Raw genomic sequence first — 26,400 nt, forward strand, 5'->3', positions numbered from 1 at the left:
GTCAGCCAAATCCCATATATCACCTGGTTTTGTATGATGGTAAGAATGTTTTTTTTAATAAATTAAACGGTTGTTTCAAAACAAACAAATGAAGAAGAATATGTGACAGAGACCACATGTGGCCCACAGACCCTAAGGTATTTACTATTCAGTCCTTTACAGAAAAATTTGCCCAGTCTTGGTCAAGAACTGTGAAGAGTCATATTCTATTGTACTGGCAAACTGACAAGTTAATTTGGAACAGTTTTGTGGATGATGACAAAATTATACATGAAATTTTTCGATCAGAGATGAAAGGTTTATTACTGAAAGCAGTAGCCAGAGTATCAGCATATTTGCTCTGGTTTTCTGAGCCTCAATTCCCAAAGGGAGATGTGGAAGGCCAGATGATACCAGCATCTTCAATGGGTGGCTTTACAGGAGAAGAACTCAGGGCTGAGGGTCCAGCACTTTGTGAGCAAGCAGCAAACATGATAGGATGATGCAATTAAACCAGTTCTTTTCACCTGGGGACTGAGCAGTGGTCATGTTGCAGTTACCTTGACATATTTAGTTGCCTATGGGACTTTCTACAGCAACTGTTCAGGATCAAGAGATGGATAGATAAACCTTATAGTCTGACATCCTTAGTAAAAACACTCAGGGATGCTCAGGACCCCACACTGTGCTCCTGGTGGTCTCTGTTTGAAGGTCATGATGGAAGTGAAGTTTCCACCAAGATTCAGGGGAAACCTTCACTGCCACAGACTGGCACCCTTGCCTCTCTAGTTTGGACATCTGAAATCTCTTGTGTCTCCTTCTGGTGAAGGCCCTCATGCCTGGAGTGGGTGGGTAAATTTATGCTTAACTGAGCTCTGATATTTTATTGAAGTCCTTCACATTGGGTTTTCTTTTCTTTTTGTTTCATTTTGTTTTTTTCCTTAGGAATAAAGTCTCCTGGGGTCTTTCTGTTATTTGACAGATTGGTATTGTTCGTTAGTGAAACTGTTCTTGCTAGCCTTCTAACATTTTCTCCTGTGGTCTGTCTGCTTGTCTAGTTGTTTATTAGAGGACAAGTCTATAGGAAGAGGACAGGCAAAGATCTGTCTATGCTCGAGCTGGCCCCAGGGTCAGAGAAGCTCAGGTCTTTAAATCAACTTTACCTTGAGTCTCCACTTTTAAAATTATATAAAGACTTCTTCATTAGTCTTGTCTTTGTACCCCTGCTTTGTGTAATTTCATCTGCTTGGAAGCAGGTTTGTCCAATCTGTATTTGGTGACAGTTAGCCTTTGGCCAACTTTCAGAGATAGGAGGTTGCACAAGTATCATCTTTACGGAACAATGCAGTTATAGGGTCTCCTCAATTGAAAATTGCTGCTTCCATGCCAAAACACTGCTTCCTTAATGTTTTCACAATGTAACATTAACTCATATGCTTTTCTCTCTAACTTGCACAATTGTACCAGAAACATTTGGAATTATACTAGCCACTTTAGCTACTTTTGACAAGAACAAGATTGTTCATTTAGGAGGTGCTTTGGAACAGAAAAAGGAAGAAACCCTGATGAGGAAATTGTCTTACATGTGTACAAAAAAAAAAAAAAAGAACTTTTTTACTTAAGGTAGAAAACACCCCCTCCTTAATATCCATACTTTGAAGATCAATAAAGGCTGGCTTTTTAAATTGTATGGCTAAATAAAATTGTCAAGGGCCCAAGTTATTCTTTAAATTAACTATAATAAAACTCGTGTGTGTGTGTGTACATGTTAAAATGGTATTTCTATATAAATTCTCTCTTTGCATAGAAAATATAAATTAGCCTTTTACAGTGGTAACTCCATATTTGTCTGAAGCTGACTCCTTAACATTTTGTTCTGTTTTTCTCTCTCGGAAAATGTAAAGATTAATTGATGGATCAAACAAACAAACAAAAACATTTAGTTTTAATGTGCTCATTCTAGAAAGATCTAGTCTAGATAAAGGAAAAATCTAAAAGAAAAAGCAGTTGTCAAATTCTTACTGCTTGTTTTGTGAACCCTGAAAAGCATATTTACTGAATAACCCTTGTTACATAGTTACAAGACAAAATGACAAAGCTTTAGTTAGTTCCAAAATAAAGGAAGAGCTTTTGATATGATTCAGAGTTTTTATATTTTAATTTACTGTATAAAAATTATGCCAACACAGTATTTTGTTTGTACAGGACTAGGGTTAAATTTTTTATGATTTAAACTTTCTAAATTTCCTATGTTGGTTTTATAAGTTAAATAAATTATCATTGTTTTTATAACATGACTAAAATTACATATAGGTATGTGTTGTACATATATGTGAATATATAAAATATATGAAAATATAAATGTATATAAAATGTATATTAACTAAATGAAATGATAATAACAGATATCTTTTCAAGGGTTAAATTTCATGAAATTTTTATAATACTACAAATAATAAGGATTTAATGTGTTAGCTAAAATTGTAAATTCCAGATCCTTAACTAATTTTAAGACTTCATTTTATTTTATTTTATTTTTTATTTATGTATTTTTTTAAAGATTTTATTTATTTATTTGAGAGAGAGAGAATGAGAGAGAGCACACGAGAGGGGGTAGGGTCAGAGGGAGAAGCAGACTCCCTGATGAGCAGGTAGCCCGATGCGGGACTCGATCCAGGGACTCCAGGATCATGACCTGAGCCGAAGGCAGTCGCTTAACCAACTGAGCCACCCAGGCGCCCCTTATTTTATTTTTTTAAAGATCTTATTTATTTATTTGTCAGGGAGAGAGAGAGTGAGCACAAGCAGGGAAAGCTGCAGGCAGAGGGAGAAGTAGGCTCCCCACCGAGCAGGGAGCCCAATGCAGGACTCGATCCCAGGACCCTGGTACCATGACCTGAGTGGAAGGCAGACGCTTAACTGACTGAGCCACCCAGGCAACCCTAATTTTAAGACTTTAGACAAATGGTTAACTAACTAATCTTTTGATGCCTGGGTGGCTCAGTCGGTTAAGCTGCCAACCTTGATTTTGGCTCAGGTCATGATCTCAGGGTCCTGGGATGGAGCCCCACATCGGGTTCCCTACTCAGCAGGGAGTCTACTTCAGGATTCTCACTCCCTCTGTCCCTGCCCCTGCTTGCTCACCCCCCCCCACACACTCTCTCTCTCAAATAAATAAATCTTTAAAAAAGAGAGGTATTCCTGCTTATCAAGATGTTAAATTTTTTTTTAAATTTTTTATTGTTATGTTAATCACCATACATTACATCATTAGTTTTTGATGTGGTGTTCCATGATTCATTGTTTGCATATAATACCCAGTGCTCCATGCAGAACATGCCCTCTTTAATACCCATCACCAGGCTAACCCATCCCCCCACCCCCCTCCCCTCTAGAACCCTCAGTTTGTTTCTCAGAGTCCATCGTCTCTCATGGTTCGTCTCCCTCTCCGAAGATATTAAATTTAATATGATGCATACATCTTGATCTCGGCCGGGGTAGTGTTCTCATGTGGTGAAGATGGAAACTTTGAGGCCTCTTGAGGTCTGAACTTCATAACCTTCACAGCACCACTTCTGGCACAATCTATTGGTCAGACATCCTGGGGGAGAAGAGGTTCTGCTGGAACAAGCTAATGCAGGTGCAAGTGAAAGCTTTGAAGATGTAGGCCACTCCTCTGATGCCAGAGAAATGCTAAAGCAGTACTATATTGGTGGTGTGCATCCGAATGACCTTAAACCTGAAAGTCGTAGCAGGGACCCTTCCAAAGATGCCACATGCAAATGTTGCTGGTCACACTGGATTTTACCCATCATAGGCCTATTGTCTTAGGTTTCCTGTATTGTTACTACATGTCAGAAAGCAAATCCTTCTGAGATTGTGTGGAGTCAGAAAGCATATCCACTGGAAGTGCGAGCTGGAGGCTTGTTTGGAGGTCTCACGAGGCCCTCTTCTCGAATCCTGCCAGGTGTGTGCTTCCCCCTTGGAGCTCAGATGGTTGGCCAGACATCCACCCCAGAACTGGGGCCAGTGTCCTTCATCTCCTAGAGCCTTACTCCCAAAGCACCTGCTCATTGTTCTGTGTCCCTGCCAGTGGCCCTCTCTCTGCTGGCTTCCACTAGCCAAACTTTGTTTTATAATTACAATCCATATGTCCTAGTGACATCGTCCTTTGGGAAAAATGTCTGCTTTCCAATACTTAGAATACACATTAGACTTTCTTAACAGGGCAACACACTCTGGTTTTGAAACTTTTCTTTTTCCATTTTTCTTTGAGGTAAATATATTTAAATAAATAAACACATATACACATGTATACTATAAATATTAATATACATATTTTTTTTTTTAAAGATTTTATTTATTTATTTGAGAGAGAGAATGAGAGGGAGAGAGCACATGAGGGGGGGAGGGTCAGAGGGCGAAGCAGACTCCCCGCCGAGCAGGGAGCCCGATGTGGGACTCGATCCAGGGACTCCAGGATCATGACCTGAGCCGAAGGCAGTCGCTTAACCAACTGAGCCACCCAGGCGCCCTAATATACATATTTTAAGGCTATTGTTAAAAACTTCAAATATCAGTGCACCTGGGTGGCTCAGTTGGTTAAGTGTCCAACTCTTGATTTCAGCTCAGGTCATGATCTCAGGGTCGTGGGATCAAGCCCCACATCAGGCTCTGTCCCTCTTCCTCTGCTCCTCCCCTCGCTGGCTCTCTTCCTCTCTCTCTCTCAAATGAATAAATAAAATCTTTTTAAAAACTTCAAATATGTTAATTATTTCTATATATATTCATTTGTGCCTAAATATACACATATATCAAGGTATATTTATAAATCTTATATTGACAATAGTTATGCGAATAATGTACAAAAAGAGTAAAGTTAGAATATGGGTGTTTTTTTCTGTAAGAAGATTCAGTTATTCTGTGCCCAAATTAGTAGATGTTCCCTTTGTCACCAAAATATTTGTTAATTCTTAGTGCTTTATCACATTCTTAAACAATTTTGAAGAGATTCCTCTTTACTTTTGAAAAAATTCAGCCTGCTTCTCCCTCTCCCTCTGTTCCTCCTCCCCACTTGTGCTCTCTCTCTCTCAAATAAATAAAATCTTAAAAAAGAATAAAAAGATGTACCACTTTCTCCTGATTGCTAGACATTTATTCTATCAGGAGAATTCAAACTGAAAATTGCTAGGAATTCTTTGGAAGCTGATGACTGGAGAAGTGGAAAGCTTTCACCCAAGACAAAGAAACAAGACTAATTTTCCAATTTTTTTTTTTTAAAGATTTTATTTATTTGACAAAGAGAGAGACAGCGAGAACAGGAACACAAGCAGGGGGAGTGGGAGAGGGAGAAGCAGGCTTCCCGCCGAGCAGGGAGCCCGATGTGGGACTCGATCCCAGGACCCTGGGATCATGACCTGAGCTGAAGGCAGACGCTTAACGACTGAGCCACCCAGGTGCCCACTAATTTTCCAATATTTTTCTGGTTAGTTTTCTACGTTCAGCTTTAGTACTAATCTTGCCTTTTATTGTATTTTGCAATGAACATCACTGAACTAATACTAGTAGTATTTGCATGGGATTTAAACAAAAAAAAAAAATGATCTACACATTTCTTTAACTGTTATAAGCAACAAATTACTAATGTCATATCTCATTACATTGAGTTTACAAATCCCTACCCTCAAACTCACAATTTATCCTAAAAGAGACTGTCTGGTCATTGCTATAGACTGAATGTTTGTGGTCACTCCCTTTTTCCTTCTACCATGTGAGTATGCAATGTGAAGACTGAGGTCTATGAACCAGAAAGCAGCCTCTCACCAGACAATGACTCTGCTGGCAACTTGACCTTGGATTTCCTAGCCTCTAGAACTATGAGAAAGAAATTTCTGTTATTTATAAGCCCCTCCAGTCTATGGCATTCTCTCATAGCAGCCTGAATGGACTAAGTCATTGTTTGTGTATGAAATAAAATTAAGTATCATTTGAGAGAACTATTGTTGATTCTTCTAATCTACCCATCAAATCTTGAGTTTGTTGAACTCATCTATCCATTTATTAATTTAACATTTTCTAGGAGCCAATAATGTGCCAAATAATGTGCTAGACACTGGGATATGATGACACAGGTCTATTGCCCTTCAGTTTTGCAGGAAGAGGCAGGCAAGTAAATAACGGCTGTCAAGTAATACTGGGTGCTCTGATACAAGTATGATTAGAGAGTGTGGGAGATTAGAGAGTAGTAAGTTCTTTGTAGTAACTGTTTTTGCAGTGAGATCCAGGAAAATACCACAGGGATGGGTGCATTTGCACAACAGACAAAATTTCTCAAATTCATTTGCAAAATGGCTATAGATAGTATAGGAAACGAATCACACACTTTTATATCCCTCTGTATTGCACATAATAAAAATGGATCCCTTTTAAAGCAGGTCAAGGTATTTGGTTATATCAATAAAGAAGTTGCCTTCCCACCCCCTCCTTTCTGCTACGGTACAAGGAATCAAAAAATTATGGGCCCCACAAGATGATTGTTTTAAGGTATGCAGGCCACAGTATATTGAATTTATATCATTGTTTCCAGCATGGCAAGGACACCCTTTAGCCTTCTGAGTGCCAATAAAGAATCAAGTAATCCGAAAGTGTTCTAATTCTGACAGTTTGGAGTTTGTGTTTTCTAACTTTTTCATTAGCATCTTTGAACAGAGCCATTTAAACGTACCTCTTTGGGGCTGGCGGGGAGAAGGGGCCAGGATGGAAAAAGTCATCATCTAAGGAATTGAAGTGAAGATCCAACATTTACGATATTTTGATGATTTGCTAGATGATTTCTTTCATCTTATTCTCATACTAACTCCTTTTCTCCAGTAACCAAATTAATGCTATGAGAAGGTATGTATCGTAGCCAATGTCAAACAACAGCTAACAAATATAGGTATCCGGGATTGATCTCCTCCGGACTAGGTCATTACCACTATGTGAATACACTAAAAACAAAACACCCCCAAACTAAGCCCCCCAAAACCTCACCCTTCTAAAAGGTTTTAATAAGATCACTAAGACTTAGAGGCCATTTAATGGGTCCCATTTAGCTGGTAAGGTAATCCTAGTGTTTTACAAATCCTCTGCCAAGCTCAATTCCTTCCAAAACAACGAGCCGAAAGCCTTTGACCGCAAAGTGGGTCCGCGATCACTCAGTGCGTGCTCGAGGGACTCAAGCATGCCGCTTCCTTGCAGGTGCGCGCGCACCTGTCGCTAGCCGCGTGCGCGCCGCGAGGGAGGGAGGTACGTGTCCGTGCGCGTGCGCCAGGCAATATTCCCCGTACGTGCGCCGTACGTGGGCGCGGTGTCCCTGCGCTCGGAGTTTCGGGCCGGCATTCGGCCCCGTGCCGAGTGGGAGTCTGGGAGGGGCGTGTTCCTGGGCGGTCGCGGCTCCCCCTGGTGGCGGCCCTGCAGCGCTGGAGGCGCGCAGTCAGGCGTTCTCCGCGGGCAGCCGGCGGCGGGGCCTTGCCTTATAGCGCGGGGTCCTCGGCGGCCTGGGTGTCTACTGCCCCAGCTGCTGTCGTAGGCGAGGACGGCTGCTAGTGCGGCTGCTGTTGGTTCGCGGCGGCGGCGGCGGCGGAGGAGGAGGAAGAGGGCGAGGCGACAGGGGAAGAAGGAGGCAGGCGCGGCGGCGGCGGCTTCGCCCGGGGCCGGCGGCGGCGGCGAGGGGGGGGGAAGATGGCGGACGTGCTCAGCGTCCTGCGACAGTACAACATCCAGAAGAAGGAGATTGTGGTGAAGGGAGACGAAGTGATCTTCGGCGAGTTCTCCTGGCCCAAGAATGTGAAGACCAACTATGTAGTTTGGGGGTAAGTCCGTCATGGCTGTGGCCTGGGGGGATGGCCGGGCAGAGTTGGGCGCCCCCAGGCGACCTCTTTCCTAACCCCTCCCCCCGATTCCCTTTGGGGATGGAGAAAAAAACGGGTCTCTGGGTAAAAGTTTTTCTCTAGAAAAGAAGTTACACTTTTAGGTGAGGAGGGAATAGGCGGAGGTGCGTCTGGAGTGGTCCATTTTCTTTAAGTCTTTTGGGACGCCAAAGGGAAAGGTACCGAGGGAGTTCCTGACTTTTCTAGTTCATTTTTGCCGGTACGTGTCGAGTGTTAGCAGTGGGTGTAGGTGCAGAAGAGGGCACACCGTCCGGTCCTGGAGACGTCTTTTTGTGTTCTTTAGTTTTTTCTTTCTCTTCGAGGCTACCATGTGTTGTTAACTATCCCTGCTGCCCCTTGCAGCTCCTGGTCTGTTTCTTTTCCTTTCGTAATTCCCTCAAGAAGAGAGAAGGGAACCAACTATGTGAAGTTAGAACGGGAAAAAGATTTGGTCACTTTGGAACAGAGTCCTCAACACCCGTGTCAGAGGGGAAGGCATCCTCAGGGAGAAAGTTCCTGGTGAAATGGGGTGAGCTTTATAGATCTAAGTAAGATACCGATGGTGTTGTGTGGTTTTAGGAAATGTGTTTTAAAGAGAAATGTTTTGGAACGTTGATCCATGCGGGGTTTTCTGAATTTAAGTCATTAAGGAAAATATCTAGAAATAGGTCCTATAATCGTTTGGGGCCTTTTTAGTGATGTTTCTGTCACTGGTATTTCATTTGGATAATTAGAACTTTGGGCCAGAACTTCCATACTCATTTTGCTTGATTGAATGGGAGCACTAGGCTTTATGATGGAAAGCCGAGGAAAATTTAGTTTGTTGGTGTCTAGTTTTTTGGCCTTGAGGGCTTATGATTCGATTAGCTTTATGAAATGTTGATGCAGTGACATCATTCTGAGTTTCCTGCATTTTGTCCTTTCAAAAGAATTTGCACAGACACAATTATATTTGATTGGCATTTTAACTGATTTGTTTTTTTCTTTAAAAAATGGTTAAAGAGTAGTCACAGTGTAGGGTGGTTCGGTCTGAGAAGTAGAAAAATTTCTTAGCATCTTGGTTCCTGACTCAAAGGAGGTTAACTTAATCAGAGTAGATGAGATAAAACAGATAGATTACTTGGTAAGAATTGCATTCTGGCCCTTAAGAGTAATCATTTCTAGCTTGGGGTATTAGAAAAGGTTTTGTGGAAGTGTGTTTGGGATGTAGATGTGCTACAAATTTTTCTTGAACAACTGAGTAAGCATTAAAGCATGGGTACAGAACCTGAGGGTGACATGATGGGTTAGGTCTTAAAGGACATGCTTAAGGGCATGAGAGCTGGAAGGGAAATGTTTTGATAGTTCAGTGAAGCTAGTAGTGAAAAGGGACTGCTTAGGATAGATTTCACACTTTAACAACAGTGAATTACACTAATAAATGCATTTTCATTTCATTTATTCATCTCTGCACGTGTACATATGTCCAACTTCATAACTGTAAACAATAGTTACCCTTATTGCGTGTTGTACGTTGTGTTACTTTGCTTTTTTATTATGTTTAAATAACCTGGTTACCTGTATATCACATTTCAGAGTACAAAAATTGGTAGTGATATATGATTTGAAATATGTCAATTTAGAGGAAAAGTGGAAATGCAGGCTAGAGAAATGTAGGTTGGGGCTGATTACTTTGGGCTGTATTCAGATGAATTTAAATAATACATTGACATTTTTAGGTGAGGATAATGTAGTAGGAAGGGTGAGATTGGACACTAATATTGTTGAGCAAATAGTATTACGTGCTTTCATTAAAGAGCCTGCACCTCTAAACTGCATTGTTTTATCACAGGTAGAATTCAGTATGGTTTTACATCATTGGTTTAATTTGAGGGATGTCATAAGAATTATACCTCTGAAATTCATTGTTGTGTTTACTGTAAGAATGTTGCTAAGGATGGTGTTTAGCAGTATCTTACTTAGGAGACATAGGATAAATTTTTTCTAAGTTTAGCACTGGCAGTAGTTGTGCTTCTCCTGGTCAGTTTGTTTTCTCTTGTGGATCCTCTCCAATCTGTAACTGATTAGATTTCTCTCTCTATTGACAAAGACCAGAACCAAATTTGGGCCAAATTCTAAAAAGTGTATAGTGCCTTAGAGTATGAATATGGTATGCTTTCCTTCTTGCTTTTTGTCATTGTCTACCTTTGTGTTCTTTTGCTTTAATGACAGTTCTACTTACTAAATTTCATACTTTATGGGTATTTTTGTTAGTCATATTAAATCCATTGTTGGGTAGCAAAGTAAGTATAGATAAATTTGTACATATAATTAAGTCCAAGGAGTTGAATTAAAATTGGGTAAAAATCTTGTCTTAATTATTTCAGGACTGGAAAAGAAGGCCAACCCAGAGAGTACTACACATTGGATTCTATCTTGTTTCTACTTAATAATGTGCACCTTTCTCATCCTGTTTATGTCCGACGGGCAGCTGTAAGTACAATTCATTTTAAAACTTTTCTTTTTTTTTTTTTGGGGGGGGGGATGGTAGGTATCATTTTGTCATCGTGCACTGAAATAAAGTTCTCAGACACCAGTCTTCTGCAAGGGAGAACAGCCCTGTAGGGCCAACACTCAGATTGGTGTCTGAGAACTTTATTTCAGCATGTGACAACATTTGGCGCCAAACAGGGACCTCTTCAGGACTCAATAGAGTCCTCGTCCACAGTGCAGACAACATCATTTGGCATGGATCACTTCCCTCATGGGTTTCAAATCAAAAGAATAAAAGGTTTGTCTGTATGAAGTTCTACCGGGGGGTCAAAATTAGATCACTGTGATTTATGCAGATTTTTAAATCTATGACTTTCATGTAAAACATGGGCACTGTTCACAAGAACAGAAGTTTTGAAGGCATTTGTAGGAATGTTTTAAGAAATTCATAAGCCTGTGGAAGGACCCTGATATTCAGAACTCTAGTTTAATCTCAAGACTTTTTGGGGGGGCATCAAAAAGAATCAAGATTAACAGACAACTTTAAAATTAAATTTTTAATCAATTTAATAAACGTTTTTAATACTTTATTGACAAACTCATTTGTTTTCGGTTTTGCCTGCCTTCAGCATGTCAGTATTTGAACACTGCATTTCTGAATAGGAAATAAATATTCGGCATCTAATACATATAAAAGAAGTAATATATAGGGTGAAACTACTTGGGATTTGAGAAATAGTGGGATAAAAATAACGGCATTTCTATAAACTATGTTACCTCGTCTTAAATCTTTAAAAACTGAGTTAGGCAGGGGCGCCTGGGTGGCTCAGTTGGTTAAGCGACTGCCTTCGGCTCAGGTCATGATCCTGTAGTCCCGGGATCGAGTCCTGCATCGGGCTCCCTGCTCAGCAGGGAGTCTGCTTCTCCCTCTGACCCTCCCCCCTTTCATGCTCTCTATCTCATTCTCTCTCAAATAAATAAATAAAATCTTTAAAAAAAATATATAAAAATAAAAGCTGAGTTAGGCAGTAATTAGAATCTTTTGTTGGCTACATCATTCATTTTGTGGTAATAAAGATGATCCAGCTACTTGGTTTACATTTAGAAATTATATTATTGGGAAATGGTTGTAGCATGTACTGATGGCTGTAATTGTTACTTTCTTCACATAAGATTTAAATCTTTTGTTTTTCTTAAATACTTCACAGATTGAAAGGGCAGAATTCTATAATTCTAGGGTTCTACAAATTTTGTTTTTTCCTCTTTTGTGTTATTTGCTCTTTCTTGTGAGCAGACCATTTCTGAAATAAGTTTTCCTGAGCTATAGCTACTATTTTAGTGTGAGTAGACTTGTATCTTTCTCAGTTGGCTGTATTATGTCCATAATTCATTAGTAACCAAATGATGAAGAGTGTTATCAGACTTAGAAACAGTAATTTAAAGAAAATTAATTTGGGCACCTGCGTGGCTCAGTCGTTAAGCATCTGCCTTCAGCTCAGGTCATGATCCTGGGGTCCTGGGATCGAGCCCCACATCGGGCTCCCTGCTCCGCGGGAAGCCTGCTTCTCCCTCTCCCGCTCCCCCTCCTTGTGTTCCCTCTCTCTCTCTGTCTCTCTCTGTCAAATTAAAAAAAAAAACAACTTTAAAAATTTAAAAAAAAAGAAAATTCAAATCTTTTAATTATTTATGATATCCTCCATGTAGGCTAGTTTTTAAAAACAAGCACACAGGGCGCCTGGGTGGCTCAGTTGGTTAAGCGACTGCCTTCAGCTCAGGTCATGATCCTGGAGTCCCGGGATCGAGTCCCACATCGGGCTCCCTGCTCAGCAGGGAGCCTGCTTCTCCCTCTGACCCTCCCCCATCTCATGTGCTCTCTCTCTCTCTCATTCTCTCTGTCTCAAATAAATAAATAAAATCTTTAAAAAAAAAAAACAAGCACACAAAAACCTGTAGGCTCTTAAATGTTTATACTCCCAGCAGAAATTAAAATTTAGCCTGCCCTTTAAAAAAAAGTTAATTTTAAGTGATTAAGTATAGTTTATTTCTATCATCAAGGACTGTGTGCAGAATGGTGCAGTAGTCAGTATGAGATAATTAGCCAAAGGATTCTTGTTACTTCATTTTTGCTTATATAAAGTGGCAAAGGGATTTTAATATATAATCTTGCAGCCACCAGTCATTCTTGTACTCATGTGTTGTTGATATTATAAAAATGATAGGAAAGTTGTGGTAATTACAGGATTCATTGAATTCATGGCCCGAAGATGACTTGGTGACTAAAGTATACAGTTTTGTTTTGCGTACCTCTTTAGAAACTGCTAATGTAGGAGATTAAAGGAAAATATCCATTTTACCAAAATAGATGCATTTTCCAGGTTTAATTTTTTAATCTTTTACCCTTCCTTACAGAATTTGTATACACTCAGGGGTAAGAAAGAAATGTGTAATGTGGAAAGTAAACAACCCCATTAATGGTTTCCTGTATAATCTCCTACGTATTTTCCCATGCTTAAGTAACACATACCTATTGTTAATTATGAAAACTTAGGCTAATGGCTAAGTTGGTGTATTTTGGAGTTCAAGTAGAATATTTTGAGGAAGTCTGTTTTGTGTTTGAGGCAAAAAGGCACTTGGGAATATGTAAAATGAGCAGGCAATAGGACTAAAAAGATAATTGCCTAAAGCATGCGAAGTATCATGAGTAAAATAAAATACTTAAGGTAAGCCAAGGGAACAAAAAAGATTGGAATTGATATTTTGAAGAGGGATGGGTCATTGTTTCATTTCTGATGGTTATTTTTTATATATCTTACTTGAATTTCAAGAATGAAGTTATTAAAGTTAATATTCTTAAAATTTTTCAAGACTTTTATTGGGTTTTTTAGCCTAGTTCTGTAAAGATAAGATCCTAAGTAAATGTTACCGAGATACGTTGGAATGAAATTCATACATTACATAATGTTTGTCTTTATTATGTTTCTTATAATTGTTGTTGTTTTGATAACTAATTTAAAATTTTGACTTCAGACTGAAAATATTCCTGTGGTTAGAAGACCTGACCGAAAAGATCTACTTGGATATCTCAATGGTGAAGCATGTGAGTAATTTTTTAACTTGCTCTCACTCTTAAATAGCCATTGTTTCTTTCCTTCCCCTGTGAAATAAGCAGTGGAAAGAGAATTTGTATTTTCACTAAAAAATTAACCTACCAGCAACATATGTGTGCATATACTCTCCATTCTTTTCTATTATGGTGAATGCACTATTTTCGCTCCTAAGGCCAGTCACCACTTCCCTGTCTATAGATTCCATTTCCTTTCACACTCTGAAAGACTTTGCCTTTGTGAATTGTTGCTTCTCTCTTACATCATCATCTTTCTCCTTTTCTCTGCATTCCCTTTAAAATGCATACTGTAAGATCTCTCCTTTAAAAAGTTTTTTGACCCCACATTCCTAGTATCTACTGTTGAATTTGTCTTCTCCTTTTTATTGCAGAATTCTTTGTTAACAGTTGTGTGATATCACTGCCTACCTCTTGAATCCCCCACTCTAATCTGACTTTCCTACTCACAGTCTCACTAAAAGTACTGTTGTAAGGTCAACACTGACTTAGGGGTTATCAATTCCTTTAGTCTCTTATCCATATCAACACTGTTGATTACTCCCTTTTGGAAAGCCTTTCTTCACTTGGCATTTGGGGCACCAGACTCTTGATTCTCTTTCTATTCATTGTCCATCTCTCATTTTATTTTGCTTACTTATCTTCAGCACTGACCTATTCCTAAGCTCAAGTTATAAATCCACTGTCCACCTTTTTCCTTCGGTATTTAATAGGTATGTGAAATACAACATATCTGAAATAGAATGCTGATTCCTTCCTTCCCTTCACCTCTTAAACAAAACTAAAATAGCAGGTCCGGTCTCCCAGTATTTCCATCACAGTAAATGCTTTCCCATTCATGGAGTTGTTAGGCCAGAAACCCTGGAAAAAATCTTTGATTACTTTGATGAATTTCATGAACAAGTCTTTTTCTTTAACTTTAAAAGTATGACAGTTTCTTAACCATTCTACTCCCACCATGTTTCATTCTTCCCCTTTAGACTTGCATAGCTTTCTTAAGGTCCCCACTCTATAATTTCCCGTATAGTCTTTGCCTACCCATTAGAGTGACCTCTTTTTGAAAACATATAAACTTGATTGTGTCACTTATTTGCTCAAGCCCATCCTGTGGCTTCCCGTCATACTTAGAATAAAGCCCACAGTCTTTATCCTATCCTGACCTACGTGATCTTGCTTCTGCCTAAATCTCTGTGGCCTCATCTTCTTCCAACCTTCCTTTGCTCGCAGCAGTCCAGTCTTGTTGGTTCTTTTAATAAACTATCCTAACTTTTCAAGCCTTTGTACTTGCTGTTTTCTCTGTGTTCAGTTCTGTTTCTCTACATTGTCACATGTCTTACTTCTTACCACCTCATTCACATCTGTGCTTAAATCTTCTGTCAGAAAGAACTTACCATTCTAAAATACAGAATAGCAGTGTTTTCCCACATATGCCGATGTATGTATAGCATCTTCCTGATTTATTTTTCATCAAATCCCTTACATTGACTTGAAATTACATATTTGTTTACTTAATATATTGTCTGCCCCACTAGAGGATAAACTGTAAGAGGGCAGACAGTTGTTAAATACCCATCATTTTAGAACAGTGGTTAATAGTGGGTGCTTACCTGCATAAATGAGTAATCATTAACTTGCTGTCTTAAGGAATATGAATAAAGAGGTATAATAAATTGATATATAAATTGATGAGTATGAATAAATGGATATAATCTTAGAATAATATGAATAAATCAATATAAGACTGATTAGCCCTAACCTTCCTTGGGGTGGAGTTTACTACCTTTAAGTCATTAATAGCTGTCTTATCACATATTGTGCTCCACGGCTTTAACACTAAGATTGATTTGCACAGAGTCTCTTGCATAATGGAAAGACCATCATCAAGAGTCTTGTCTTTCTGTACTGTCCTCACTGAACATTCAGCAAGTACTTACGAGTGGTTATTCTTTTTTTTTGATTTATTTATATATTTATTTGAGAGAGAGAAAGCAGGCACCTGTGCACGAGCGGTAGGGAGGAGCAGAGGGAAAGGGGAAGAGAATCTCAAGCAGACTCCTCCCTGATTGCCAGGCCCAGACTGGGACTCCATCTCACGACCCTGCAGTCATGACCTGAGCTGAAATTAAGATTCGGACGCTCAACCGACTGAGCCACCCAGGTGCCCCTTGAATGGTTATTCTTAAAGGCATTGTACTCGGTGCTATACAAAATGCAAAATTCGTGTCCTGAACATGTTTACCATCGTGAAAGATAGACTGATAAAATAAGGGTTAAAATCCGGGGAGAGGATTGAGGCGGGATTCTAATTCTGCTGTGAGGAGAATGGAGTTGAAGAGGATAGGCAAAGGCTTTTTTTTTTTTTTTAAACCATATGGTGCACTCGTTAGATTTTTTTTGCTTCAGAAGATCTGGTATAGAGTCTAGGATTCTCTATATTTTAAAAGTGTCTCAGGCAAGCTTGATAAATAGGCTGGTTAGTAGGGGAGAGTACTTTAGGGCAAATAAATGGTTTTTCTTTTCAGAAACAAGAAAAAAGTTCCCCTTTATTCATCCATGTCATTACCTGTAGTTTCTATAGGACAAAAAAATTTAGTCATCAAGTATATTCCTTTGCCAATTTTATTTTTTAAAGATTTATTTTTATTTTTACTTACTTATTTGACCGAGAGATAGAACCAGAGAGCACAAGTGGGAGATGGGATGGCAGAGGAAGAAGGAGAAGCAGGCTCCCTACAGGGAGCCTGATGCGGGGCTCTATCCCAGGACTCTGGGATCATGACCCAAGTCGAAGGCAGACGCTTAACCGACTGAGCCACCCAGGCGCCCCTCCTTTGCTATTTTTAAAACAAATTGTTGAATTAATGGTTTAATGAACAAGTTGAGGAAATCTTAAGACATTCCATGTTCTTAGACAAGAAGACGTAACAGCTTAAAGATGTCAGTTCATAACATAGATTATATATTTAGCATAATCCCAATAAAAATCTCTATAGTTTTTCTTGAGGGAAGGGTGGAATAGACATGATGATTCTAAAATCCATTTGGTAAAAGTAAGTGTCATAAAAGTTTGGAGAGGAGCAATGCGAAAATACTATTCTAGAGTTCAGAACTTACTATAAAGCCTTAGTAATTTAAAAAATGTGAATAAACTGATAGAACAATTTTTTATCTGTTAAATGTTAAATTATGTGAATTTGACACAACTAAAAAGATAGGTCAAATCAGTGGGGGAAAGATAGGATTATTCAAGTAATAGGTTGGTAAAAATTAAAAAGTTCTGTATTATTAAAAAAAGACCTGACAAGTTGGGAAAAAATACTTCAACTCATCACAGTGAAAGGACCAGTCTTAGTGATAATACGAAGTGGTCCTAGAAATACATGCATAAAAGACCAACAACCCAATAGATTATAGTCATAAAATTCAAAGAAAAGGTGATGAGATCATATGAAAAATGTTTATTTCACTCATAATTATAAATTGAAACTATATAGAGATAGCATTTTTTTTTTACTTCATTGATAAAAATTTATCAGTTTAATAATATACTTTTGAGTCTCTGAGGAAACCGATACCTTAATATATTTTTAGTTGTAGTGTCAATTGATACAACTCCCACTGAAGACATTTGGCAGTATCTATTACTACAGAATCAACCCAGAAATCCTACATCTGGGACTTTATCCTAGGGGTATATTTGAAAATGAATGAACAATGTGTCATTGTTTGTAGTGGCAAAAACCTGTTAGAATTGAACTGCCCGTGGATAGATAGGGAACTAATTAAATAAATTATAATTACCCCATACATTAAATACTATGTAGATTTAAAAAGAAAGTTAAAGAATGCTCCACATACTGATATGTTAGAGCTCTATTGTTAGGTCAAAAAAGAAAGGTTCAGGACAGTGTGTATAGTATGCTACCTTTTTTGTTAAAAAAAGGGAAAAATAAAAGCATAACTTTGTATTTCTTATAACTACAGAAAGAAACTAGAAAGATACATGAGACTGTCAAATAGTTATGTAGGGTGGTGAGAACTAGGTGGATGGGGACTGGTACATCCTTTTGTTAGTTTCATTATTTTGAACCATTCAAAAATTAAATGATTTAATTTAAAAAATATTTTTTACCTGTTGTGAATAACTAAAAATTGCATTTTTTAAGGTGAATGCTAACTTAAAAAAAGCCTTTTCCTTTATATGTTTATGTATTTATGTTTAGATATATTTTATGTTCGTGTGTGGTAATTAACATCAGAGTATATGTTCTTTGAAGTGACCAGTTGATTTCAGATTCTCACAATAATTTGTAAGCTAAATTATTAAAAATACTTGTCCTTTTACAGACTTTTAAATACAGATTAATCTTTTATAATGTTTTTATAAAACTGCTTTAAAACTTTTTTTCCTGGGGAAATCACTGTATATAAAGTAAGAAATAACAAATATTGAGCATTTCACTTGTAATAATGTCAAGTGTATGTGTTCAAATATTGGTCTTCTCACATAAATCTTTTTAAATCTTCAGCAACATCAGCAAGCATAGACAGAAGTGCCCCTCTAGAAATAGGTCTTCAGCGATCTACCCAAGGTACATTTTGTCACATATTTATATTAAACATTCAAAAACTTACTCCAGAACTATGTACTTACTTACTTTTCTTTTCTTAAAAGTGAAACGAGCTGCAGATGAAGTTTTAGCAGAAGCAAAGAAACCACGCATTGAGGTAATGGGACTTTATTTTAAATGTGAATTGTAGTATTACAAAATTGGGTTTGTATATGAATAAGAATTCTTTCTCATAGTAGTCCTAGGAGCTTTTTTCTGGAAAAATTGTTGTAGTATAATGAATGTTTGATTAATAGCAGCTTGAGCTATAGTTTGAGATCTCTTACATAAGCTGTGTGTTGGACAAATCACTTTCTTTTCTTTTATATCCTTATTGACGAAAGTGTTGGGCTAGGTCAGGAGTTGGAAAACTTTTCTGTAAGGGATCATATAGTAAATATTTTAGGCTTTTTGGGCCGTTTAGTGTCTGTCCAATTATTCCACCCTGCTATTATAGTGTGGAAGCAGGAAGAGGCAATACATAAATGAACTGGCAAGGCTGTATTCCAGTAAAATTTTATTTTTTATTTTTTTTATTTTTTAAAGATTTTATTTATTTATTTGACAGAGAGCTAGAGAGAGAGCACAAGTAGGCAGAGAGGCAGGCAGAGGGAGGGGGAGAAGCAGACTCTCCACTGAGCAGGGAGCCCGACGCGGGGCTCGATCCCAGGACGCTAGGATCATGACCTGAGCCGAAGGCAGACGCTTAACCAACTGAGGCACCCAGGCGGCCCTCCAATAAAATTTTATAAAACAGATGGTGAGCCTGCCTTTGGGTTGTAGTTTGCCTGCCCCTGGAATAAGATGGTGTGAGAATTTGCTTCACTCTTAAGAATGGTGAACATGAAGTGCTTATTACAGTTATTTCTTAAAATACTGGTGTATGTTAGGGGTTACCTGGATGGCTCAGTCAGTTGAACATCTGGATGGCTCAGTCAGTTGAACATCCTACTCTTGGTTTCCGCTCAGGTCATGATCTCAGGGTCATGCACTCAGCTGGAGTCTGCTTGAGATTTTCTCCCTCTGCTCCTCCCCCTCCTTGCGTGTGCCCCTTCTTTCTAAAATAAATCCTTAAAAAAAATACTGGTGTATTAGGTTGCATGTTTTTTGTAGTGTTTTATAGCCAGCAAGTGGAATACTAATATTGGTAAATAAGGATAGTTCACATGAAATAGAAGCTGTATAAGAAATGCAGTTACCTTTAGAAAGAAAAATTGTTCAACAGCTAGGGTACTGCATAAGAAAGTTAAGTCTTAGAAATTAGCTATTTATTTAAATTTTTTAACAAGCCTCAGATCAGTTACATATAAAACCCCCTGACAGTGGAAGATTATGTACTAGAGGTACACTTAACATCTGAGAAATGGCTGAACTGGTCCATGTATCAATTAATAATATAGAAATAACACTTGTAGTCATCACTAATGTTAATATTACTGGAAACCATAAATCTTTTCCTTTCACACTTGTATAAAAATCAAATAGTTGTATCTTTTGCCTGCTACATAAATAGCAAAGCTAAGGATAAAAAGGTAAATGTTAAAGGGACAGGGTTGTTGGTAAGTATGTTCTATATAATCATTGACAGAATTTGATGCTAAAACAGTACAATTTTATTTTAATTAATTATAAAACAATTTTAATTAAGCATACTCTGAGACATGGACTTGATGTATTTTAGTTAATGATCATAATGATAATTAGCTCATTGTTTCTCCTCTGTTCTGGGTTACTTTTGTATATTTTATGTATATTAGCTCATGTAATCCTCAGCCACAACCTCCTGAAGTTGGCAGTACTATGCATGTCATCAGTGAGCAAACAAACCCCTCAGAGAGAGTAAGTTATTTGTTGATGTTCACAGAACCAAGATTGGAGCCCAGACTATCTGGCTTCTAGCCATTCTACTATATATACTGACTACAAATTTTGTAGCAGTAAAACGAAAGTTTTCACCAGCTCCATCTGTATGAAAGAAGGTTGTGACCCACTGTGAACAAAATGAGTGAATTTAGACACACTACTTATTTTGGAAAAATCTGAATTTACAGTTTAATTATTTGAAATAAATCGAACATGACAAAAATGCTAATTTGCTAGGATACCATTAACTTGAAACATCAGCAAGAATATCATAATAAAATTCTTTGCAGAGTATTTATAGAGTTAAAATGATTTACATAAACAACTACGTTACATAAACAGTTTTCAGTTCAGCGTATATATATTGGGAACCTGCAAGGCACTGTGCTAGGAGAGAAACCTTGAGGGCAGAGATTCTGATCTAATCTGATTAAAATCTAGGCTGCAGTTGTCTTTAAAATCAGTAGTTTCCTAAGGAACTTGAGTAATTTGTGTTATACCTTCATTTACAAATGGCTAGAATTTAATGCAGTTTGCTTAAATACTATCTTTGCATTCATGTCAGCAAAATGTTTTAAGTGATAGGTTAATATTAGAGCATGAATTGGATGGAGCACAACATTGAATATACTGCTGCTTTTTATACAATATCATATTTTGTTAGCCATAGACACTAACTCTGTTCCTTAGTTTTCTCATTTGTTGAATGTGGGCATTGAACTAGATCAAGTTTTATTTTTAACCGAACACTTTCCAGACTAAATTTTATCTGAAATTCTAACATGCAGGTTAGAGAAAAGCTGAGCTACAAGGGTTGAACTCAAGAGAAGTGGCCCATGAGGCACTTTGTAGGAAATGCCTAATGTTCTAAGGAACATGCTTTGAAAACATTCAAGTTTCACTTCTGGTCATCAGAAATCCTGATGGATTCAGGACCTGGGGCAACAGGTGCAAAAAATTATCTCCAAAATGAAATTTTTGACTGTGGTGAAGGCTTTTCATAAAATTTAGTGATAAATTTTCCTGAAGAGAAGGAATTTATTTGTGGTATAATACCTTTATGAATAAAAATAGATATGATACATTACGGGAAGAACGTTTAATCATAGAAAAAAGTTGCTGAAGTTTCTTTGGTAAGCTTTTAATCAGTTCTACTCTTATGTGATCCAACATGTATTTATTATTGTTGTCTTTATGTAACTAGAAGTAATCTTAAAATCAAGCTGACTTAAGGCAGCGATGCTTGGCATGTTATAGGCAGGAACTTATGTAAGGAAAAGTTACATGTTGTTTTTTTGTTGTTGTTTTTGCTCTACAAGTTAAATAAAAATGTGCAATATTCACTAATCAGTGATTATTTTCAGGATGAAGAGTGTGTGCGCCTTGATAAAGAGAGATTGGCTGCTCGTTTGGAGGGTCACAAAGAAGGGATTGTACAGACTGAACAGATTAGGTAAGATTTTCTTTAGTAGAAAGTGTTAATTGTATATGGAAAAGGAGATATTAATATGTTAACCTACATTTACCTTTACCTCTTGCATTTATTATGTGCTTCTGTGCCCTAAGTTCAAAAGAAGATGTGTGGGCATGTTTTATGACAGGGGAGATTGAAAGTTAATTAAGCTTTCTGGAAAGCCTTCTTGGTTCTATTATCATATTGATCTTGCCTTTTTTAAAATTACTCCATAACCAAGTCTCTCATTTATTTTGTGATCTCTTGTTGATTTATAGCAGAGGTCAGCAAACTTTTTTTGTGTAGTGACACATAATTAAATACTTTCAGCTGTGAAGGTCACATGGGGGTTTTTTTTGGTAACTAATGCTTGTGGTAGGGAAAGCAGTCTATGATTGCTTCATTTATAAAAGAATTGGCATGGCTGAATTTGGCCTGTAATACTTTGTTGATCCCTGATTTTTACTATAATTGGAATCACTTCATAATTTTTCCTTGGCACAATATAATGCTTTGGAAGTTCTATCCAAACTTAAAAATTCAATGTCTAGTTTTAAAAGCTTTATTCAAGATGACTGACATAACAATAAGCTGCACATATTTAATATAAGTTGATAAGCTTTCATATATATATACATCTGTGAAACCATCATCATAATCACCATAATGAATATAGTATCACCCCCATAAATTTCTTGTGTACCTTTATGATTCCACACTTCTACCTATCCCCACATCCTTTCCTCTCCAGGCAACCAATTATCTGCTGTTACTATAAATTAGCTTTTTCTAAAGTTAAGTATAAATGGAATTACGTAATATGTACTTTTTTTGGGGGTGGGTCTGACCTCTTTTACTTAGCGTAATTATTTTGAGATTCATCCATATTGTTGGATGTATCAGTAGTTCATTCCTTTTTTATTGCTGAGTAGTTCATTCTGTTCCATTGTACGGACGTAACACAATTTGTTTTCCTAGGCAACTGTTTATGGACATTTTACTTGTTGCTGTTTTTTGGCTGTTGCAGCTAAAGCTGTGGTCATTTGTGTACAAGTTTTTTATGGACATATGTTTTCATTTCCACTGAGTAAATACCTAGGAGAGGAGTGATTGAATTGTGTACTGTTATAGATCTACCGTTTTAAGAAATCATCAAACCGTTCAGAGTGATTGTACCATTTCACATTTCTACCATCAATATATAAGAGTTCTAGTTTCTTCACAGCCTTGCCAACACTTAGTGTGATCAGGCTTTTTAATTTTAGCCATGCTAAATGGTATAAGATGGTTTATCTTGCACTTACAACATGATTAATGATATTATGAGCATCTTTTTGCATGCTTATTTGTCATCTTATATCATGTTTGGTGAAGTGTGTTCAGATTTTTGTCCATTTTTTCTTACTGGATTGTTTTCTTATTACTGAGTTTTGAAAGTTTGTTGTATGTGCTGGATAGAAGTCCTTTTCAGACATAGGCTTTGCAGATACTTCTTCCAGTCTGTGACTTGCCTTTACGTTCTCCTAACTACCTTTTGAAGAGCAGTTTAATTTTTATGACATCTCACTTGTCAACGTGTTCTTCTGTGAATTGTTTTGGTGTTATATCTAAGAAATCTTTGCCTGAGCAAAGCGAACAAAGATTGTCTCATATTCTTTTGTAGAAATTTTTTAGTTCTAGGTTTTACATCTAAGCCTATGATCTATTTTCAGTTAATTTTTTGTGTGTGGGTTATACAGTATGGATCAAAATTCATTTATTTTTTTTATGATCTAGATATTGAAGTTCAGTTTTGTGCATGTGGATAACCCAGTTATTTAGCATTATTGGTTTCCAATGAATTTTCTTTGCACTTGTGTAAAAAATCAGTTGTTCATGTGTAGGTCTGTTTTTGGAACCATTCTGTGCTGTTGATCTATTGGTTTTTTTGCCTGTACCAAACTGTTTTAATGACTGTTTATAAGTTTTGAAATCAGATAGTGTTAGCTTTACAACTTTGTTCTTCCGTTTCAAGGATATTTTTGCTGTGTTAGATTCTTTGCATTTTCACATGAGTTTTGGAATTAACATGTCATTTCCTACAAAAAAGCTTACTGGGATTTTGATTGGGATTGCATTAAATCCGTAGACCAGTTTGGGGAGAATTGACATCTTAAAAATATTGAGTCTTCTGATTTATGAACAGGATGTATTTATTTCCCTTTCTATTACTGGAAAGATACTTAGAGCTTCTGTAATTTAACATTTCTTAATTTTCAGTATACAGGCCTTATATATCTTTTTGTCCTATTTCATACTTTTCGATCCTATTATAAGTGATATTTTAAAAAATATTTCAATTCTTGACTTATTGCTAGTATAGAGATACAGTTGATTTTTGGGTATGGATCTTGTATCCTGCAATCAAGTTAAACTCATTGATAAGTTCTTGTAATCTTTTTTGTAGCTATCATTAGCTTTTCACTTAGATAATTATGTTGTCGACACATAAAATATATCTTTTCTCCCCCCCCCCCCCCCCCTTTTTTTTCTTTCTAAACTGGATGCCTTTTATTTCTTGCCTTACTGCACTGGCTAGACTTACTGATCCTCACTAATCCAATGTTGAAGAAGCAGTGAGATTAGACATTCTTGTTTTGTTCCTCATCTTAGGGGAAGCACTCTTTCACCATTAAGCATGTTAGCTTAGATTTTTTTGTTAGATACCCTTCAACAGGTTGAAGAAATACCTGTTTCCTTGTTTGCTGAGAGTTTATCAGAAAGGAATGTTGGCTATTGTCACATGTTTTTTTCTGATTCTACTGAAATGATCGTATAGTTTTTCATTAATATGGTGAATTAAATTAAATTTTTGATGTTTGCACTTCATGGATAAATTCTACTTCATTATTTTATTAGTTATCTTGCTGCATAACAAATTAACCTGAAACATATTGGCTTAAACTACATATATTTATTTTCTCATGGTTTCTGTGGGTCAGGAGTCTTGGGGTGACTTAGGTAGCTTCTCTGCTTTAGGGCCTCTCACAGTGTTGCAGTTAAGCTGTTGGCCAGGACTGTGTTCTCATGTTTAGGCTTGATAGGAGAAGGATCTGCTTCTAAAGCTCACTCATATGGTTGCTGGCAGAATTTAGTTCCTGACAGGTTGTTAGATTAATACTTCAGTTCCTCAGGTGTTATCTAGAGGACTCTTGGTTCTTTGGTTCTTGGTTCTTAGAATATTTCACAGTATTACAGCTTGCTTCATTAGAGTGAGCAAGCAAGAGTGCAAGAGAGCTGTCAAGCAAGATAGAGGTTATTTTTTTTATAGCCAAGTCTTCAGAGTGACACCCTACCCTGTCACTTGTACAGCATTCTATTTGTTAGAAACAAGGTTCAGCCCCTACCCCCACAGGAAGTGGATTACACATGGGTGTGAATGCCAAGAGGTGGATATTGTTTTAGTGGCTGCCTACTACAATCATGGTGTATTATTATTTTTATTTATTGTTGAATTAGATTTTTAAAAATTTGTATAGAATTTTGTACCAATGTTTTTGAGGTCTGTAGTTTTCTTATAACGTCTTTGTCTTGTTTCCTATCAAGATAATTCTGGTCTCAGAATGAGTTGGAAAGTATTTCCTTTGCTTCAGTTTTCTGGAAAAGTTTGTTTAAAATTGGTATTTCCTCCTGCATTTGGGAAAATCTATTGATGAAGCCATCTGTACTATAGTTTTATTTATTTTCATATATTTAAGGTAAAGTTTTCAACTGCATATTCATTTTGTTTAATAGTTAATAGGTCTATTCTGGTTCTCTCTTCTTTGAGTGTTTCTTTGAAAGAATTTGTCCATTTCATCTACATTGTCAAATTTATTTGTGTAATGTTGTTCATAATGTCCTTTTAAGGTGTCTAGAATCTGTAGCAATGTCCCCTCTTTCATTCTTTGATATTAGCAATTGGTGTTTTCTGTGTTTCCTTATTGCCTGGCCAAAATTGACCAGTTTTATTGATCTTCTCAAAGAACCAGATTGGGATTTTCCTCTTTAGTTTTTTTTTTTTTCTTCTTTTTTAATTCTTCAATTTCTGCTCTCATCTTTATGAGATCTATCTGCTTACTCTGGATTTAATATGCTGTATTTTTTATGGTTTTTTAGAGGGAAATCAATAACCTCAGCTTCCACTCTAAGTACTGCTTTAATGGCATCTCATATTGGTATGTTGTGTTTTCATTTTCATTCAGTTCAAAATTACTGTCTTAATTTCCCTTTTGATTTCTTTTACTCATGGATTGTTTGCAAGGGAGTTATTTAGTTTCCAAATATTTGGGATTTTCTGGAGATCTTTGTTACTAATTTCCAATCTATTCCAAAGTATGGTTATATTTTATATGATTTTGAATCCTTTGATAAGTATTAAAACTTTGTTTTTGGCCCCAAATAAGGTCTGTTCTGTCGGCACTTGAATTTGTATCCTGCTGTTATTTTGGAGTGTCTTACTATGGTCAGTATGGTTGATAGTGTCAGTAGAGTCTTCTATATCCTCACTTGTTTTTTGTGTTGTATTATTAATTATTGAGATGGAATTATTGAAGTCTCTGGCTGTGGATTTGTCTATTTTTCTTTGCATTTCTATCAGATTTTGTTCTCTGTCTACTTTGAAGCCCTGTTACTAGGTGTAAATGTTTAGGGTTATGTTGTCTTGATGAATGAATCTTTTTATCATTATGGGGTGACCTTTATCTCTGGCAATATTCCTTATTAAAAAAATCTACTTTTTCTTATATTCACCTACACACTCCTCCAGCTTTCTTTTGGCTTATATTAGCATAGTATATCTTTCTACCTTTTACTTTTTAAGAAACGTTATGGTAAAAAACACATAACAAAATTTATCATTGTAATATTTTATTTTATTTTTTTTAAAGATTTTATTTATTCATTTGAGACACAGAGATACAGAGAGAGAGAGAGCATGAGCAGGGGGAGAGGCAGAGGGAGAAGGAGAAGCAG

General features: G+C 37.0%; 1 protein-coding gene across 2 annotated transcripts in view; it reads left to right on the top strand.

Annotated features, from left to right (window-relative positions):
- Positions 1-7,367: 7,367 nt before the first annotated feature.
- CDC73 (cell division cycle 73) overlaps positions 7,368-26,400 on the top strand; it is a 122,622-nt gene continuing 103,589 nt past the window's right edge. For both annotated transcript variants that reach the window (XM_032422506.1, XM_032422507.1), the window contains exons 1-6: positions 7,368-7,832; positions 10,256-10,361; positions 13,389-13,458; positions 18,012-18,074; positions 18,158-18,210; positions 21,320-21,408. In XM_032422506.1, coding sequence (XP_032278397.1) covers positions 7,702-7,832; positions 10,256-10,361; positions 13,389-13,458; positions 18,012-18,074; positions 18,158-18,210; positions 21,320-21,408 — 512 coding nt within the window. In that variant the 5' untranslated portion in view covers positions 7,368-7,701. The remainder of the gene's footprint in view (positions 7,833-10,255; positions 10,362-13,388; positions 13,459-18,011; positions 18,075-18,157; positions 18,211-21,319; positions 21,409-26,400) is intronic.

Source organism: Phoca vitulina, unplaced genomic scaffold (assembly GCF_004348235.1).
Source record: "Phoca vitulina isolate PV1807 unplaced genomic scaffold, GSC_HSeal_1.0 scaffold26, whole genome shotgun sequence".
Taxonomy (NCBI): Eukaryota; Metazoa; Chordata; class Mammalia; order Carnivora; family Phocidae; genus Phoca; species Phoca vitulina.